General features: G+C 46.2%; 1 protein-coding gene across 1 annotated transcript; it reads left to right on the top strand.

Moving 5' to 3' along the window:
• Positions 1–2,620: 2,620 nt before the first annotated feature.
• On the top strand, positions 2,621–19,536 carry LOC311173262 (uncharacterized protein; the record flags this gene model as incomplete). Its single annotated transcript, XM_084237117.1, has 4 exons — positions 2,621–2,758; positions 8,483–8,635; positions 12,103–12,300; positions 19,251–19,536. 4 exons carry the CDS (start codon positions 2,621–2,623, stop codon positions 19,392–19,394), a joined length of 633 nt encoding a protein of 210 aa, XP_084093243.1. The 3' UTR covers positions 19,395–19,536.
• Positions 19,537–19,881: the final 345 nt, after the last annotated feature.

Raw genomic sequence — 19,881 nt, 5'->3', positions numbered from 1 at the left:
TTCAGTTTGCTTCTGAGCACACCCTACCCAAGACACCAGAATTACCAATCTCACACTCAGTGCCCACCTGACATCAGTATTTTTTATTCCCAAGAGATTCCAATATGAGTCAACTTGGGAACCCACATTTTGAGCTGGTCTTATTCGGATTTCTCCACCAGGGACACACCTCTCTATCATGAGAATGTATCTGCCTTTATAACTGTTGCATATGATTTTCTTAATCTCTTTGAATTTGTACAGAAAATCCACACTAGTTATCAAGCACTCTTTTTTCATGTTGTTATTTTCCCTCAGGATCTTATATCTGAGACAATGAAATGGAAATCTCTCCCCTAGGGGAAATATACTTGTTGAAATATTTCATGTCCTTCAGATCTACAAACACAAGCCTAGAAAATAAACTATAAATCAAACTTTTACCAAGCAAGATACTATGATAAAAATATCACCAGGGGCTTGAATTTAAATGATCTTAATGATGACATTGAAGGATGTAGACAGGGGACATCCAACTCGTCTTGAATTTGACCTTCAATGCTAAGGTCCTGAGAACACTCTTAGTCTTTCCTGGACAGACAGGGATGGTGGTTGCTGCACCATGAAACTGGGAAGAGTCTAAACAAAGGCTTGGTCCTCACAGAACATCTCTGACTATGCCAGCCTCATGGGCATCACGTTAGTCACCTCACAGACACGTGTCAACTAAAGATGTTGGGCAGAAAGTCAGTCATACTCTTGCCACCTGTTTGAAGTTCTAGGTCAAAGCTAATCTATAAAAAACAATCTTTTAATCACTGGTTGCCTGTGTGGTGACAGTGCTCACTGTGGTGACGTGTGTGTCCTCGCTGGCTGGTGGGTTTGTTCTCTGTCGGAGCAGGTGTGGGTTGCCTGGGTGGGTCCATTGACCAGACGTAGCCAAGTGCCACACTGAGGATCTGTGCATTTGAAGGTGTGTGTGTCTTACCTGAAATGTGAAATAAGTCATGAAAATAATTAAAAATAGCAAATAGTAATTATTGCTTAAGAATAAATGTATGGGCTTGCCAAATTGTGATGCTGACTAATTTGCCTTCAGGATATTCTTTTAGTGGAATTACACGGCTCTGAGATCCTGTGATGTTGCTCTACCGCATGGCATTACAGTTGGGTGTCTCTGTGTGTGAGTGTGTTTGGTCTTCCTGTGAACTGCAAATTCCCCAAGAGGAGAATCTAAATCACATTTGTAACCCCAAGAGCTGGAAACACGTGTCTCCAGATAACCAGCTCACACAATTACTTCATGAGCGAGGCAGGAACTTGACACAGGCACTTCTTCAAAGCCTGTGTGAACAGACTAAAGCAGCAGGTCTCCACATGTGTACCTGGGCCCCTCAGCATGAAGGTAATGTGGACACTTGCTAGAAATGCAGACCTTCAAGCACCCCTGCCCCTAATCAGAAACTCAAGGTAGAGCCCCAGGACTTTCAGCCACTCTCTGGATGACTCCCATGTACTTTCCAAAGGGACATTCACTAAGTTGAACAAATGGTACAGATAAGTAATTGAATAAATCAAATATCATTTAAGTAAGTTTGAATTTACTAATATCCATTCACATTTCAAATCAAAACTTGTGCTGTATTTTTCCAGCTTTGGAGGTAAGTTGTCAAGAGAGGCACATTTTGATAATTGATCATATTTTTGCTTCATTGAGAGAATATTTTTATTATGGAAGTGGAATAAAGATGAGATTATACCTTTCAGAAGGGAAGAACGCATCTGGAGAGAAAACATACATGTATAGACACCAAAATAGCCAATTCAGAAACCATGGCAAGCTGTAGTAACAGGAACCATGTTGATAGATTATCCACCAGGGTTTAGGATATTGATGATCCAACCTTTGAAACATCTAACCATCCCGTGGTTCAGAGACCATCAAGTCCAAACAGAGTGGTCCCCTCTCTCATTGCTCAAAATAAGCTCTTTTCCTCTTGTCTGAGCCACAATCCACTCAAAGAAAAGTGATGCTTTCCCCTTTAGTCACTGGAGCAAAGGCATAGGCATGAATATGACTGTCCAAATCCTATCCTGCTGTGCATACAGCAGGGGAAAGTCAGACCCATCATTTCAAAGGCCACTACACAGGACAGCCTGTGAAGACAATGATGAGAATGTGGCCAGAAGATGCCAGAAGGTGTGAAGGAGGAGGATATCAAACTGGAGAGTATTTATCACATCTGGATAAGAAACTTTATTTCCTAAAATTTATAATCTGTAAATATTGGGTCCTAATCCCATCCTGATAGGAGACACAGGAGGGGGAGAGCAGGAAGCTGTCTGTGCAGGAAGAGAGTGGTTGAAAGGATGACTGCAGGTGTGAATCAGCGGGAAAAGCACATCCCATGGAATTTCTCTTATTTGGAAAAGAAATTTTGTTTCCCACCACATTAAATATTAAAAGGATAAAGGTGAGTGGGATCAGATAATGACTTAAGTGTTAGGTAAACATAAACAAGGAAAAGGTGCAGGCAACACATCCGGTTTAGCAGTATATAAGAGGCCACAATACCAGGAGATTTCCAAACTCAACCTCACTCTCCTGGAAACCCACCCAGAACCTCCCCCCTCTGACACCATGGTCAACTCCTGTTGTGGCTCCGTCTGCTCTGAGCAGGGCTCTGGCCAGGGCTCCTCCCAGGAGACCTGCTGTGCCCCTTGCTGCCAGCCCACCTGCTGCCGGACCACCTGCTGCACAACCACCTGCTGCAGGCCCAGCTGCTGCACTCCCTGCTGCTCCCCCTGCTGCAAGCCTTGCTGCCCCCCACCTTGCTGCTCCCCCTGCTGCAAGCCTTGCTGCCCCCCACCTTGCTGCTCCCCCTGCTGCTCCCCCTGCTGCAAGCCTTGCTGCCCCCCACCTTGCTGCTCCCCCTGCTGCAAGCCTTGCTGCCCCCCACCTTGCTGCTCCCCCTGCTGCTCCCCCTGCTGCAGGCCTTGCTGTCCCCCACCTTGCTGCTCCCCCTGTTGCTCCCCCTGCTGTAGGCCTTGCTGCCCCCCACCTTGCTGTTCTCCCTGCTGCTCCCCTTGCTGCCGCCCCAGCTGCTGCATCTCCAGCTGCTGCCGCCCCTCCTGCTGTGGCTCCAGCTCTAGCTGCTGTGGCTCCAGCTGCTGCCGCCCTGCCTGCTGTATTTCTAGCTGCTGCAGACCCTCCTGCTGCCGCCCAGTCTGCTGCCGTCCTAGCTGCTGCATCTCCAGCTGCTGCCGCCCCACTTGCTGTGGCTCCAGCTGTTGCCGCCCCTGCTGTTCTGCTGGTTCTTGCTGCTGAGTGTTCCACTCTGGACCCAGACCCTCCTTGTTGCCCCCAGACCAGAAAGAGAGCAGCTAAATCAACAGACACATGCATGGCACCCTGGTGTCATGAGTTTACAAACAGATCCACGGACTGATGTGCAAACCTCAGGTCCCCAAATTATTACTCATTCTCTTTTGTAACACTTCTCATCACTAGTGAATCAGAAGTGATAGTTAAATTTGGTTATCAAATTGCTTTAAAATTCCTAATTCTGATTCCAAATAGAGGAGTATTCAAATAGTCCCCTTCTAGATCTTTCCCTGTGTAATCATTTTCTCTGTAACCCATTTTCATGTGGAATGGTTTGATATTCTCCAATAAAAATTTTTAGCATTCAAAAGTATTAAGTTGCTTATCTCTCATCATTTCTCATTCATGAAATGTGCAGTGCACACGGCACTCTTCTGTACAACACAGCAGTGCCTGTCCTTGGGAAAAACCCTACACCACCACCAGCATCAAGAAAATGAAATTAACACAAATGAAATTTGGATTCAGACCAGGATTCAGTCTCACAGCAGAACTGAGATGAGGGTGAAAGGGAGGCATCTTTAAATCTAATATGTCTAACATGGATTAATATTGGTTCCCAAAAAGGAGTCCCAAAAGCCATAAACCATACTTGAGTTAAACCAATTTACATATAGATTTAGGATGGAACTATAGAATGGAACAAGTCAGGACTAGGATGAAATCAACTTGTTCAAAATTCTGAGTAAACCACCTGCCAACAGGGCTTCTGCGCATTTTACTTAAACTCTTTCTCCCGAGGCTTGATTTTCCCTAAAGATCACAACCAACCTATCAAGGATGCCACATTGAGTAATCACCATGGGTCACCATGTCTCATGTTACACCTTTATACCGTTCCCGCTCATCACCCATAATCACTGCCTAACACTACTCTGTTCTTCTGGCTGTAATTTTATTTCAAGCCTGTTCTACAAGTGGAATCTTACAAAATCTAACCTTTGGTGATTGGCTTTTTTGCACTCAGCTTTATGTCCTTGGGATCATGCCAGTTGTCTGTGTATCAGTAACTTGCTCCTTTTATGGCTGAGTAGTATTCCACAGTTGTGGAAGTGCCAAAGTGGTTTATTTATCACTTCACCCGTTGGAGGATTTGGATTGTTTTTTGTCCTTATTTTTTGTTTATTTAGTATTCATTCATTCATTCATTCATTCATTTTTTTATAGGAAAGAATTTATTGAGGCTCCTACTTACAGGCAAACATGATTACTTTTCAGTTGCAAGACAAGCTGTCTTGACTGAGTAAATTTGTCCATGTGTTCTATCTCTTGTTCCTTATGGCTTTTAAAATTCCATAAAAAAAATTGGATAGTCTTCTTGGACAAATACTTTTAATATTTCTTATAAGAAAATTAGGTTTTCCTTGGAGAATCTTAGTGTCTTTTTTATAAGCACTCATTTTTTTATAATCATTTATTTTTATAATCATCAATTAAATTTGGATAGGCAGATAGAGACAAAGAAGGTAAAATCTGCTCCAGGTGCATAAAAGCAGGTTCTGTTAATTTCTGTGGAATATGTATTTATGCTCAACATTTAGGAGATTTCATTTCATTTAGCAATAACCTGGGAACATAGTTTTTTTTTTTTTTTTGGTAATGATAAATATTTATTTATTTATTTATTTTAATAATAAATTTTATTTTTATATTCCCCATACAGTTGCAACCCCCCCTTTCTGATCCCAATCCCTCCCCTCCCACCCCCCACCCCCCCAAAAGTGTCTCTGTTTCATAGTTTTTTGTTGATTCTGATTTTCACTTTCTTATAGTTATTCATTTTCCTGGTCCCTTATTTAAGTTTTCTAGATTCCTGCTATGAGTGAGACCATCCGGTATTTTTCTTTTTCTTTCTGGCTTATTTCGCTGAGCATGATCCCTTCCAGCGCCATCCATGTTGCTGCAAATTGCATGTGTTTATCTTTTTTGAATGCTGAGTAATATTCCATGGTGTATATGGACCACATCTTCTTGATCCAGTCATCTATTTTTGGGCATTTGGGTTGTTTCCAAAGCTTAGCTATTGTAAACAGTGCTGCTATAAACATAGGGGTGCAGGTGTTCTTTGGAATTGATGTTTCTGTGTCCTTTGGGTAAATACCTAGGAGTGGAATTGCTGGATCATATGGAAGCTCTATGTTTAGTAGGTCAAGAAATCTCCACACAGCTCTCCATAGTGGTTGGACCAGTTTGCACTCCCACCAACAGTGCAGAAGAGTTCCTTTTTCTCCACACCCTCGCCAACATTTGTTGTTGCTAGTTTTTTTAATATGTGCCATTCTCACTGGTGTAAGATGGTATCTCATGGTAGTTTTGATTTGCATTTAACCTGGGAACATAGTTTTAATGATGCATAATGTTCCAAGGGACTAGATCACTTTCCTAAGTAATTTTAACTCAAGATTATTATTTAGGCATTTGTTATATGTTTTATTTTGAATATAAGCCTTTTTAGAACAACACAAAAGAACATATATATTCTATAACAAAATATTTATTTATTTATTTTTAAAGATTTATTTATTTATATATACAAGAACCGGGGTATAGGCCCGATTCACAAGAGGGTGAGAGGATTCACCAGAGACAGAGCGGAGAACAGAACAGGCAGACTGACTGAAATACACTGCTGAGGCGAGCAGCGGGTGGGACAGGAGAGGTCTGCCATGCCATGTGGGACCCTCGCTGGCTGGCCAGGATCAAACTGGTACTGCAGAGGCTGCGGACAGCTCCACAGTACTGCGCTCAACCGCCTGCGCCACCAGGGGAGGCCCCACATGAATACTTTAAAAATGTGAAACTACATGACTACATCTGAGAGCAGCTAAAATCCTAGGGTAAACTTGAACTTAGGTAGGAGGAAGGCAGGAGAACCATGAATGGAAAAGAAAATTGGAAAAATAATAAACTATATACATTTTGGAAGAATGGAAAGTCAGGGATATCCAGATACTGGGGGTGCCACTGAGCAGAGATGGGAAACAGACCTAAAAGATAATAAGAAGTAAGTGTGGGATAAAAATGGCCGTAAAAGTCACAATGGAAATGAATACCTTTAAAAGGGATTAGGACAGCTAGCACCCTAGTGTCAGGAGTTTACAAACAGACCCACGGACTGATGTGCAAACCTTGGGTCTCCAAATTATTACTCATTCTCTTTTGTAACACATCTCATTACTAGTGAATCAGAAGAAGCTTTAAAATTCCTAATTCTGATTCCGAATAGAGGAATAGTCAAATGGTTCCCTTCTAGATCATTCCCTATGTAATAATTTTCTCTGTAACCCATCCAGCACTGTCCCCACCGGCAGTAAAAATAAAAGGAGAGGACAAGAATGAAAGGAAGGAGTTACTACAGCATCCATTAAATCGAAACAAATTTCATGCACAGGAAAAACTCAATATAAATGAAATTGTGAAAGTACTGGAAGAACTCAAGAGGGATGTCCAGACATAATCTTAGCATATTTTAAAACACATGCACACGTAGTGAACAAAAAAAAACAATTTAGATAAATAGATATGATTTCACGGATTCATTTCTACACCCCAATCATAAAAGTGTCTCACCAGCAACTCCTGTCTCCAAATACAAGCCCTTAAGGAAACTCAGGGTTGCAGTGATTATCTGTGAGTGGTTCTCTGCTGCGTTTGAAATTGCTTTTTGTTCGCGCATCTGCTGTGGCAAGGAAGAGACACAGGACCTTGCCAACAAAGCGCTGCGTCTGGCCTGTCCGCGTTATGCCAGCACAGGCTCGGACACAGGCCAGCTCTACGCGGGCCAGTCCGGGCCCAGGCTGCTGTCTCACTGCTGTGTCAACCTGGATCAGGCCAGGTTAGGAGCAGAAACTGCTCAGAACAAAAAGGCATCACCAGGAGCTCTCTCATGCCCCTATGTGGCCCCAGGGCAGAGGAGCCCCCAGGTCCTCCCATGCAGGCTTCTCCAAGGGGTTCCTGAGGTTTCTCAGCAGACCTGGCCTCCTCACACCCTGCAATGACATCCCATCCAGCACCATCCCCGCGGGACAGTGATGAGCTCCTGCTTCTCTGTGAGCCCCTCCCAGGCCAGCCCTCAGCCTGGGCCAGGCTCCCTCACAGCCCTCCCCAAGGGCAGGGTGTCTACGCCCAGCTCTCTCGTCTTCAGACTCAGTTTCCCAAGATCCGCCATCTGCTCCTGATGGATCGTGACGGCACCAACCCGGCAATTTTACTTGTAAGGTACCCAGACATTTATCTCATGCAGCCCTGACCTAGAGCCCCCCAGGTAGTTCTGTTGCTCAGAGAAGAGTGGAATGGCCCCCTTGTCCTTTGTCAGTTCCTCTCTCTCATGCCAGCATCCTGGGTAGGTATTTTGGACATATTTATTACCCAAATTGTAGTTATGATCTCATGGGTGTGTGTGAACTTCCCAACTCATCAAAACATACAGGTTCAACAACACCAAATGTTTGCAAATTGGGCATACTTTACTACAGCAGGAAAAGAGCCAACATCAAACTTTACAACTTAGTTTTCCTCTTTAAAAGTGACTTGTTTCCCATCATAGAGTAGAAAAAGCGCATCATGTTTCCTCCAAGTTTCCTCTTCCTGGTGCCAGCACCCTGGGGCACGTTCGCTCCTCCTTGCCTGCCTGACTCACAGAATGAGCCATGAGGCTGAAATGCAGTTTTGTGCCGCTGGACACCAACATGATGATGGATTCACATTCTTTATCCTGAGAGTGGACACGACACTGTCAAGCCTGACTCGTGCACGTGCCACCAGGAGTAGCCACCCCAGGGCAGCTTTCTTTGAGGAGAGAAAGCCAAACCACAGCGGGTGGGCAGAACTGGAGGGTGACTCCTGACGCTTCGGGGTAGGGATCATGTTTTCTGTATTCCTTGACACTTTGACCAGGAAGACAAACTGGCCTCCTTTGCTAATTGCCAGTTAATGAGGTCAGACAATGGCGAGGCAGAGAGCTGCATCTGAGGACAGCAGCCCCTTTGCAGGGTATAAAAGGTGACCCAGGGCCAGGAGACTCCAAACCTTCCTAGCACCTTCCTGAAAACTCTCCCAGATCCTCCATCCTCTGACACCATGGTCCACTCTTGCTGTGGCTCTGTGTGCTCCAAGCAGAGCTGTGAAGAGTCCTGTTGCTGTCGGCCCCAGTGCTGCCAGTCTGTGTGCTGCTGGCCCAGCTGCTGCATCTCCAGCTGCTGCCGCCCCAGTTGTGTTTCTAGCTGCTGCCAGCCCAGCTGCTGCATCTCCAGTTGCTGCCGCCCCAGCTGTGTCTCCAGCTGCTGCAGGCCCAGCTGCTGCATCTCCAGCTGCTGCCGCCCCAGCTGTGTTTCCAGCTGTTGCAGGCCCAGCTGCTGCATCTCCAGTTGCTGCCGCCCTAGCTGTGGCTCCAGCTGTTGCAGGCCCAGCTGCTGCATCTCCAGCTGCTGTCGCCCCAGCTGTGACTACAGTTGTGGCTCCAGCTGTTGCAGGCCCACCTGCTGCATCTCTAGCTGCTGCCAACCCACCTGCTGCAAGGCTACTTGCTGCCAGACCACCTGCTACAGACCCAGCAGTGTGTCCATCTGCTGCCGCCCAGCCTGTTCCATCGCTTCCTGCTGCTGAGTGCCTGACCTACACCCCATTTTCATCACTCAATGCTGATATCCTCCCACCTGAACCAATGTGTGACACCAATACTATAACTGCAATTCCGACTCATCTTACACTCAGCTTGGTCTCAAACATCCTGCCTGACCCACATTACTATTTCTTTCTCAAATGAAACAAAATTGACTTTTTTTTATATCAACTGACATGCCATCCCAATTGATATATTTGTTCCCTGCCCCATTTTCTCACATGGAGATATTCCTACATATTAAATAAATCTTAATTTCCAGACAGAAAAATATAAGCACCTTGTGTCTCATTACTTCCCTTTTGATTTGCCACATTTGTCATCTCTACCTGTCGATTTTCAGTTGTTCTTCCTGCAGTTAAGAGTAGATATAGCTTGAGGTCCGGTTTCCACCTCTGTCCCTTAACTCCTTTTTCTAGGAGGGAAGTTGATGTCTTACAGCTGGGACTCTGGGACTCCTGCTGGGGACTCTCCTGGTGAGGGAGTGAGCTCAGGGCAGTACAGCCCTGGAGGAGCTTATGCTCCAGATCCAACACTCCACCAGCGGAGGGAGCTGGTGGGCAAACACCCCAATGTGTCACCTGGAGCGAGGGTGTGTGCCCATCTCCGGAAATCCTCTTGGGATTGAACCTCGCTGCCCTCAGAAGTAATCTCCTCATTAAATTGCTCTGTGCTTACTTCACCTTTCTCAGGTTTCTTACAGCTCTAAGATTATATTCAAAATAAACTATTTGCTCTCAAGCCTTAACTTTTGGCTCTGGTCCTGAGAGCACCTACCCAAATGTGAGCATCAGTGCCCTTCAAGAATCCTTCATAATATATTAGTGGTCACTAGTTTCTCGGTGAGCTCTTGAATTTACTATACTGGGAGGCAAGATCCTTTGAATATTTGGCTGTTTTTTCTCACATGTGTCACACATTGCATTTGGAGCAGTATCTCTACGTGCTTCCAAATCACTATAGACACAGGTCAGGACACACGCCCACTGCCCATGTTGGCACCTCTCATCCGAGGGGAGCTGTGTGAAGGGCAGACCCCTCGAAGTTGTAGGCCTTTTATTGGGATTCACTGAATGCGGAGCCTAAACTGGGACACAGTGGAGGGCGGGTGAGGACAGCTCTCAGGGAGATGTCAGGAAGAACCTGAGGGAAGCAGGAAAGATGAGAGAAGAAGCTGAGCCCAGGTGGGGCTTCAGGTGATTTGTATCCTCTTGAGGCCACAGAGCAGGGTATGAATGGTACTTCAGCCTCTTCCCACCTAGAGGAAAGGCAGGTGGGCTTTTTTGCCCTATGTCAGCTGCACTCTCTGAGGACCCTGCTAGTGGCTAGAGGGGGCAGAGAGGACAGGAACCTCTGGGTGTGGCAGCTCCTAGAGGCTGAGAACAATTACCTGGAGAACAGAGTGAGTCCCTAGGTGTCTGCACTCACTCTTGTGTGGGCGTGAGGGCATTTATGGCTAAAGGGATCAGGTGAAATATCATATAGTCCACCCCTGGCATTTCTCAGGTGGTCTTATTTCTCGGCAGCCCATGCCAACTACATGGTTCACAATGTCTAGATAAATTTAGTAGAGGAGGGTTGTCCCCATGACAGGGAAATTAAACAAATAACAATGGGGTTACTTCTAATACAGAGGCAGAAAGTATACAGAGGAGAAAGTATAAGTAAGTTAAAATCACATCCTTCATAGTTGCCATTCTTTATAGAAATAGAACAACAACAACAAAAGGCCATCAAATTATTTGATCAGCCAGAACAATCCTGAGGAAAAAGAATAATTATGGGAGTGTCACACTCTCTGACTTCAAGATGTACTACAAAGCCTCAGTAATCAAAACAGTATAGTATGGGAACAATACACAAATCTAGGGAATAGAACCCAGAGCCAGAAATAAATGACACATATGGACAACTAATTTATGACAAAGTTACAAAGAGCATAAAATAGGGAAAGGAAAGTCTCTTCAGTAAATGGGGTTGGAAAAATTGGAAAGTCACATGCACAAGGAAAATTTTTTAATATGAATGGGATAAGGAGTAAAAATGATGCTACCTCAAGCAGAGTCAGGACCGTTCTGTAGATACAGAATCCAAACATGTAAATGAGCCAAGTAACCGCGTAAGAAATGGAGGGATTGGTAAGAACTATGTAAATAAATTTCCTGTCAGAGTTTAACATTTGAAATGTCCAAGGAAACCAGTTCCAGTGGTGGAAAGAAAGCACGGTCATGTTCACAGAGTCCCTTTCCTCATTGCTCAAAAGTGACCCTCAAATAGATCTTTTCATCTTGTCCTACACAGATGGGATTTCTTCCTCATTGGTCATTGCAACAAATGAACAACCAGAAATATGATGGTCCTAATCCCATCCTGATAGGAGACATAGGACGGGGAGAGCAGGAAGCTGTCTGTGCAGGAAGAGAGTGGTTGAGAGGATGCTTACAGGTTTGAATCAGGGGGAAAAGCACAACCCATGGAATTTCCCTCATTTGGAAAAGAAATTTTGTTTCCCGCCACATTAAAGGATAAATGTGAGTGGGATCAGATAATGACAAAAGTGTTGGGTAAACAAGGAAAAGTTGCCAGCAACACATCTGGTTTGGCAGTATATAAGAAGCCGCGATGCCAGGAGACTTCCAAACTCAACCTCACTCTCCTGGAAATCCACCCAGAACCTCCCCCCTCTGACACCATGGTCAACTCCTGTTGTGGCTCCATCTGCTCTGAGCAGGGCTCTGGCCAGGGCTCCTCCCAGGAGACCTGCTGTGCCCCTTGCTGCCAGCCCAGCTGCTGCCAGACCACCTGCTGCACGACCACCTGCTGCAGGCCCAGCTGCTGTACTCCCTGTTGCTCCCCCTGCTGCAAGCCTTGCTGCCCCCCACCTTGCTGCTCCCCCTGCTGCAAGCCTTGCTGCCCCCCACCTTGCTGCTCCCCCTGCTGCAAGCCTTGCTGCCCCCCACCTTGCTGCTCCCCCTGCTGCAAGCCTTGCTGCCCCCCACCTTGCTGCTCCCCCTGCTGTAGGCCTTGCTGCCCCCCACCTTGCTGCTCCCCCTGCTGCCCCCCCTGCTGCAGGCCTTGCTGCCCCCCACCTTGCTGTTCCCCCTGCTGCTCCCCTTGCTGCCGCCCCAGCTGCTGCATCTCCAGCTGCTGCCGCCCCTCCTGTTGTGGCTCTAGCTCCAGCTGCTGTGGCTCCAGCTGTTGCCGCCCTGCTTGCTGTATTTCTAGTTGCTGCCGCCCCTGCTGCTGCCGCCCAGTCTGCTGCCGCCCCAGCTGCTGCATCTCCAGCTGCTGCCGGCCCTCCTGCTGTGGCTCCAGCTGTTGCCGCCCCTGCTGCTCTGCTGGTTCTTGCTGCTGAGTGTCTGGCTCTGGATCTAGACCCTCTTTTCCCACCCTTCAATCTGGAAAGAGAGCAGTTAAATCAATAGACACACGGCACACTGGTGTTATGAGTTTAGACAGACCCATGGACTGATGTGCAAACCTCCGGTCTCTACTTTATTACTCGTTGTCTTTTGTAACACATCTCATTACTAGTGAATCTGAAGTGATAGTCAAATTTGGTTATCAAATTGCTTTAAAATTCCTAATTCTGATTCAAAATAGAGTATTATTCAAATGTTCCCCTTCTAGATTTTTCTCTATGTAATCATTTTCTCTGTAACCCATTTTTCATGTGGAATGGCTTGGTATTCTCCAATAAAAATTATTAGCATTCAAAAGTATTAAGTTGCTTATCTCTCATCATTTCTCATTCATGAATGTGCAGTGCACATGGCACTCTTCTGTACAACACAGCAGTGCCTGTCCTTAGGAAAAATCCTACTTCACCATCACCACCAATAAAATGAAATTAGCACCAATGAAATTTGTATCCAGACCAGGATTCAGTCTCACAGCAGAATTGAGATGAGGTTGAAAGGGAAGCATCTTTAAATCTAATATGTCTAACATGGATGAACATTGGTTCCCAAAAAGGAGTCCAAAAAGCCATAAACCATGAATTAACTTCAACCAATTTACATATAGACAACTTGGGATAGGATGGAATCAGAGTTTGTTCTGAATTCTGAGTGTACACCTGCCAAGGGTGTCCGAAGAATCAGAATAGATGTTGATAGAGGATTGGGTCACCACCTCCAGCATGGTCAAAGAATGTAGTGTTTAAGTTTTGGTCTGTGCATTTTACCTAAATTCTTTTTTTAAAAAGATTTATTTATTTATTTTATACAAGCACTGGGTACAGTCAGAAGTGTGGGAGGGTGAGAGAATTCACCAGAGCCAGAGTGGGGAACAGAACAGGCAGACTGATGAAATACACTGCTGAGGGGAGCAGCGGGCATGGCAGGAGAGGTCAGCTGCGCCATATGGGATCCTCGCTGGCGGGGGGGATCGAACCGGCAGAGGCTGCAGGCAGCTTCGCAGGCCAGCACTCAACTGCTGCGCCACCAGGGGAGGCCCCTACCTAAATTCTTTCTGCTTTTCTCTAAAGATCACAACAGTCACCTATCAAGGATGCCACACATGAGGAATCACCAGGGGTGCAAAGGAAAGCCACACTGATATATCACCTTGCTCTGTTATGATGGCAATTATTTAATATTAAATGATAAAATAGGTAACAGGTACCAATGAGAACATGGAGGAAAGGAACTCTGGTGCCCTGTTGGTGAGAACATGAATTAGTCCAGCTAATAGGAAAATAGTATGGGTTCCTCCAGAAATAAAATAGAGCTATCATTGGGTCCAGCAATCCCACTTCTGGTTGTATTTATGCTAAGAGACTGAAATCAGGTTCTCAAAGAGGTACCTGCCTGCCCATGTTTATCACACCATTATTTCAATAACCCACTATAGGAAATAAGAGTCTATCAAAAGAGGAATGGAAAGGAAAATATGGTGTATATTGAAAGTGGAAGCTATGCAGCCTTTAAAAAAGAAGGAAATTCTGCTCTTTACAACAACGTGAGGGAACCCACAAGGACATTAGGGTAAGTCAAATAAGCCAGACACAGAAAAATTAAATGCTGAATGACCTCCCTGATGTGTGGATCCCAAAATAATCAAACTCACTGAAGCAGTGTGTAGAGTGCTCAGTGCCAGGGGCAGAGAGACAAGGAAATGGGGAGATGTTGGTCAAAGGTGCAAAGTTTCATTCTGCAGGTGGAGTAAGCTCTGGAGATACCCATGCAGCGGGGTGATGATGGCTGGCAATACGATTTTGTGTACTTAAAATTTCCTAAGAGGGTATGTTTTATTTTGTGTTCTTACAATTAATAACAAAAGATTTTTTTTTAATTTCAAGCCAGATTATGAATTTTCCAATTTATTTTCAGATCTTCAAGAATCTCCTCATTTCTCAAGTAAAAATTTGAAGGGGGGAAATCTATAAAGAATCAGTGGTATAAAGGAACATGGTCAACAAGACATGTTCCCTTTTCACTATAATTCACCTCATTTGACAGTCTACTTTGAAATAACTATAGATTCATTGGAAATTGGAAAAGAGAAAGTACAGCACAGTTCCGTGTGTCCCCCGGCCCCCACCTCATGGTTACATCTTATAAATCACAGTTTATAGCAAGGCTAAAAAATCGAGTGCAATTCCTCCTTCAACCCCTGATTTCTGCATTAATGTGTTCCAGCAGGAAGACATGCTGCATTTTGAATACTCACCAGGCATTAACTGTATTGGGGTTCCAATTTACCTGAGTAATCAACTCTGCACCCCTTTGGGTCATTATTGCTACATATGCTTGGTGAAGTGTTATCCCCTAGAAGGTGACCTCCTCTTATCTGGGTATGGTGCTTTAGATCTTAGAACTGACTCGGTCCAGATATTGAGTAAGGTATGAAGACGTTCCATTGGGATCACTGACCTCAGTCAAGAGTTCATTCTCTTTTTTAAAAAACTGTTTGATGGAAACATTGGTTTCCAACTCTGCATGTGATTCAGAGGTACAGGATCACACCTCTTCAGATGTCCGTCACCACACCACACCCCCCACCAAGGTACCCACACTATAGCCCACTGGGTTATTCCTAAATTCTTCCAAACACACACACACACACACACATACACGCAAGTACCACTGTTGGCTGCCTATATCTTGTTCTGAGGGTCACCAGGCTTTCTAATCTATATGGGGGGGGTGTTGGTCACACAACTTTGCCCCAGTTGCCAAACCTGGAGCCCATCAATCATCATGCTCACCTTACCTCTCCTAGGTAACTGTTTCTACAGCCTCTGCTAGTTGACGTCTTATGACCCCATCACTCCTAAGCAGCGCATTTCTGTGCCAGTATACCCCACCCTCTGCTCTGACTGTACAGATGAGGCATTACTGACTTTCTCAGTGATGCTGCTATTACCTGTTCGTCCCTCATTCCCTTAGTTAACAGGTTGTGCCAGTCCCAGGGAGCATTTAGTCATCTGGGTTTCCTGTGCTTATGACTAGATCCTCCAAGCACATCCACTTATCTCACTGTTTGATCTGTGAGATACCAGATTAAGTTGTACCTGTTCTCCATTGTTTTGTAATGTTACCTCACACTTAGCAGCTCAAAGCAACACAACTTAATTATTTCAGAGCTCCGGGTCCCTGGGTTTTCTGGTTCTTAGTTTTTCACAAGACTGCAGCCAAGGTGTTAGCTTCACTGGGGTCTCCTCTGAAGTTTCATCTGGGGAAGGCTCCACCTCTAGTTCACACCTGAGGTTGTTGAGAGGGTTCAGTCCTCAGAGGCATTGCGGTGAAAGCCTCATTCCTTGCTGGTGGTGAGGGAGGCTGTGCTCACATCTGAATCATAAAGATCTCTGGGCCTCCCCAGTGGTGCAGCGGGTTGAGCACCACGCTGTGAAGCTGTCCGCAGCCTCTGCAGCACAGGTTCGATTCCTGGCCCGTGAGGGAGAAACCCACATGTTTCCTGTCTCGACCACTGCTCCCCTCAGCACTGTCTTCGGTCCATCTGCCTGTTCTGCTCCCCACTCTGTCTCTGGTGAATCCTCTCATCCTCCTGTGCCTCTGACCTGTACCCCAGTTTTTGTATAAATAAATAAAATCTTTAAAAAAATGAATCATAAAGATCTCACCCACGTAGCCGCTGGCTCCATCAAAGGCAGTGTGAGACAGAATTGAAATCTCAGGCTTCCATCACTCAATCACTTGATGTTTCCTTACACTGTTTGTTAGCTGCAAGTGCCCACGGAGAGGGAATCACACACAATGAAGAACAAGAGCTAGAAATCCTGGGCCTAAGCAAGTTATCGTGGTGAAAGATTACAAGGGGTTTGGTCTTTAAATGGTCCTAAGTATGGATTATGCAGGATGTCCTCAGATGGTGATCCACTCGTTCTTGTGTGCTTGGGACCTACCTGAAGTTAACCCTGAAATGCTGAGTGCTGTGGACTCTCTCCACCCTAGGAAACAGGGATGGTGGTTGCCATCCCATGGAATTACTGGGGAGAGTTTAAACAAAGGCTTGGTCCTCACAGAACAGCTCTGACCACGCCAGCCTCACAGGCATCACATCAGCCACCTCATAGGCACGTGTCAACTAAAGGTGTCAGGCAGAAAGTCAGTCACACTCTTGCCACCTGTTTGAAGTTCTAGGTCAAAGCTACTCTATAAAAACATAATCTTTTAAACACTGGTTTAAAGTCTGTGTGGTGACGGTGCTCACTGCGGTGACGTGTGTGTCCTCGCTGGCTGGTGGGTTTGTTCTCTGTCGGAGCAGGTGTGGGTTGCCTGGGTGTGTCCATTGGCCAGAAGTAGCCAAGTGCCACACTGAGGATCTGTGCATTTGAAGGTGTGTGTGTCTTACCTGAAATGTGAAATAAGTCATGAAAATAATTAAAAATAGCAAATAGTAATTATTACTTATGAATAAATGTATGGGCTTGCCAAATTGTGACGCTAATTTGCCTTAAGTACAAATCTTTACAGTGCTATGTCGTGTAATCAGTAGTTGAGATCCTCTAATGTTACTCTACCACAATCTATATGGTTGTGTGTGTATTTGTGTGCTGCATGCTCACACACATGAGTTTGGTCTTCCTGCAGACTGCAAATTCCCCAAGAGGAGACTCTAAGTCACATTTGTAACCCCAAGAGCTGGCAACATGTGTCTTCAGAAAACCCGCTCACACAATTACTTCATTAACGAAGCAGGCACTTGACACAGATCCTTCTTCAAAACCCATGTGAACAGATTAAGGCAGCGGGTCTCCATATGTGTACCTGGGCCCCTCAGCATAAAGGTGATATGGACAATTGCTAGAAATGCAGACCCTCGAGCCCCACCCCCCTATCAGAAACTCAGGGTGGAGCCCCAACTATTTTCTCATGTATTTTTGAATCAGATTCTCACTAATAGAGGATAAATAAAAATCCTTTTAAAAGTTTGATTTTATCAAAACATTCACATTTCAAATTGAAAATGTGTGCTGAGTATTTCCCATCTTTGGAGGTAAGTTCTAAAGAGAGGCACACTCTGATTATTCAACTTTTGTTTTTGTTTCATCAAGAAATGAATGAGAGGGCCCTCTCTGGTGGCACAAGGGGTTAAAGTCTCAATGCTATCTATCAAGCTATTGCCAGCCACTGCAGCATGAGTTTGATCCCTGGCCAGGGAGCTGACCCACATGGCACAGCAAACCTTTCCCATCTCGCCCTCTGCTCCTCTTAGCAGTGTATTTCAGTAGATCTGCCTGTTCTGCTCCCCACTCTGTCTCTGGTGTGTCCTCTCACCTCCCCACACCTCTGGCCTACACCCCAGTTCTTGTATGCATAAATAAATAAATCTTAAAAAAAAAAAGAACAGTGAGATTGGTAATAACAGAAACTGTGTAGATAAACTGCCTAACAGGGCTTTAAGAACATAACGCAGGGCCTCCCCGGTGGCGTAGTGGTTGAGTGCTGGGTTGCGAAGCTGCCCGCAGCCTCTGCAGCACCAGTTCGATTCCCGGCTGCTCCCCAGCCACCGGAGGAGGGTCCCACATGGCGCGCAGACCTCTCCTGCCGCCCACTGCTCCCCTCAGCAGTGTACTTCGGTCCTTCTGCCTGCTCTGCTCCCTGCTCTGGCTCTGGTGAATTCTCTCACCCTCCCACACTTCTGACTGTATCCAGTGCTTGTATAAATAAATAAATAAATCTTAAAAAAAAAAAAAGAACATAATCCAAAGATTGAAATATCCAAGGAAACCAACTCTAGTGGTGGAAATGACAGCAAGGTCACACTCACAGAGGACCATCTCTTTCCTCATTGCTCAAAAGCAACCCACGAAATCAAATCTTTTCCACTTGTCCCAGCCACAACTCACACTATGCAGAAGGGATTCCTTCCCCATTGGTCATTGGAACAAAGGCACAGCCAGATTTGTCCCTATCCCAAGCTGGTGGGAACATTAAGGGAGGGTAGGAAATGTCGTTCCAAAAGTTAAATATCTTCTGACGCTCTCTGAGAAGGTTGATGATGAGAGAGGGGTCTACAAGATGCCAGAGGGTGTGAATCAGCAGGAAAAGCAGATTGGAGAGTGTTTATCACATCTGAAAAAGTGTGTTTGTTTCCAACAAGTTTTAGCCCTTAAATTAACAGACATTCTTGTGTAATCTGATAATTATCTGAAGAGTAGGTAAACAAAAACAAGGAAAACAGAAAGACGATACACCCTCCCCAGACAGTATATAAGGGCTCTGGCACAAGGAGACTTTCAAACTCTTATATCTCACTCTCCTGGAAACCCACCCAGCACCTCCACCCTCTGACACCATGGTCAGCTCCTGTCGTGGCTCCATCTGCTCTGAGCAGGGCTGTGGCCAGGCCTCCTCCCAGGAGACCTGCTGCGCCCCTTGCTGCCAGCCCACCTGCTGCCGCACCACCTGCTGTGCGACCACCTGCTGCCAGCCCAGCTGCTGCTCCCCCTGCTGCAAGCCTTGCTGCCCCCCACCTTGCTGCTCCCCCTGCTGCAAGCCTTGCTGCCCCCCACCTTGCTGCTCCCCCTGCTGCAGGCCTTGCTGCCCCCCACCTTGCTGCTCCCCCTGCTGTAGGCCTTGCTGCTCCCCCCCTTGCTGCTCCCCCTGCTGCTCCCCTTGCTGCCGCCCCAGCTGCTGTATCTCCAGCTGCTGCCGCCCCTGCTGTGGCTCCAGCTCCAGCTGCTGTGGCTCCAGCTGCTGCCGCCCACCCTGCTGCATCTCCAGCTGCTGCCGCCCCTGCTGTGGCTCCAGCTCTAGCTGCTGTGGCTCCAGCTGCTGCCAGCCCTGCTGCCGCCCCTGCTGCCGGCCCTGCTGCTGCCTGCGCCCCGTCTGTGGCCAGGTGTGCTGCCAAACCACTTGCTACCAACCCACCTGTGTCATCTCCACCTGCCCCCGCCCCACGTGCTGCGCTACACCCTGTCCCTCTGCCTGTAATCTGTGATGGCCTCACAGATCCATAGAGTGCATTGCTCCCGTCAGGCACCAGGAAATGGACTCTTTAGCTGCCAACTCCTCTTCTGATGTGCCATGCAGTTCCTCTGGGAAATGGCAGATGAAAACACTTGTCAAATAATTTGATCCCAGGCCAAAGGCTTCAAATGCAGACCAGCAAAATCTTCATTCTGAGTATACACTGATTGTGATGGCCTCACTTAACATTGTTTCCCCATGTTCTTAATAAACAGCCACTTCCCTTGATATTGATCTGATTTGCAATGATTTGTGTGGGTGTGTTTTCTATTGTGTGCATGTGCACGTCTTATCACGTCACACCATGGAAGTGCTTCAAATGCGGGGATCTGTTGGCACTGAGGTCCCACTTGTCATTTATTGTATTTTAAGTTTTACCATTTACGACATGGGGAACATTCCCCCCATGCTGCCTCAGTTTTTTGGTGAAATGGGTAAAATATATTATGTCCATCCAA

This window comes from Talpa europaea (assembly GCF_964194135.1).
Source record: "Talpa europaea genome assembly, chromosome: 7".
In the NCBI taxonomy this organism is placed as follows: domain Eukaryota; kingdom Metazoa; phylum Chordata; class Mammalia; order Eulipotyphla; family Talpidae; genus Talpa; species Talpa europaea.
This window is presented reverse-complemented; position numbering and strand designations above follow the sequence as displayed.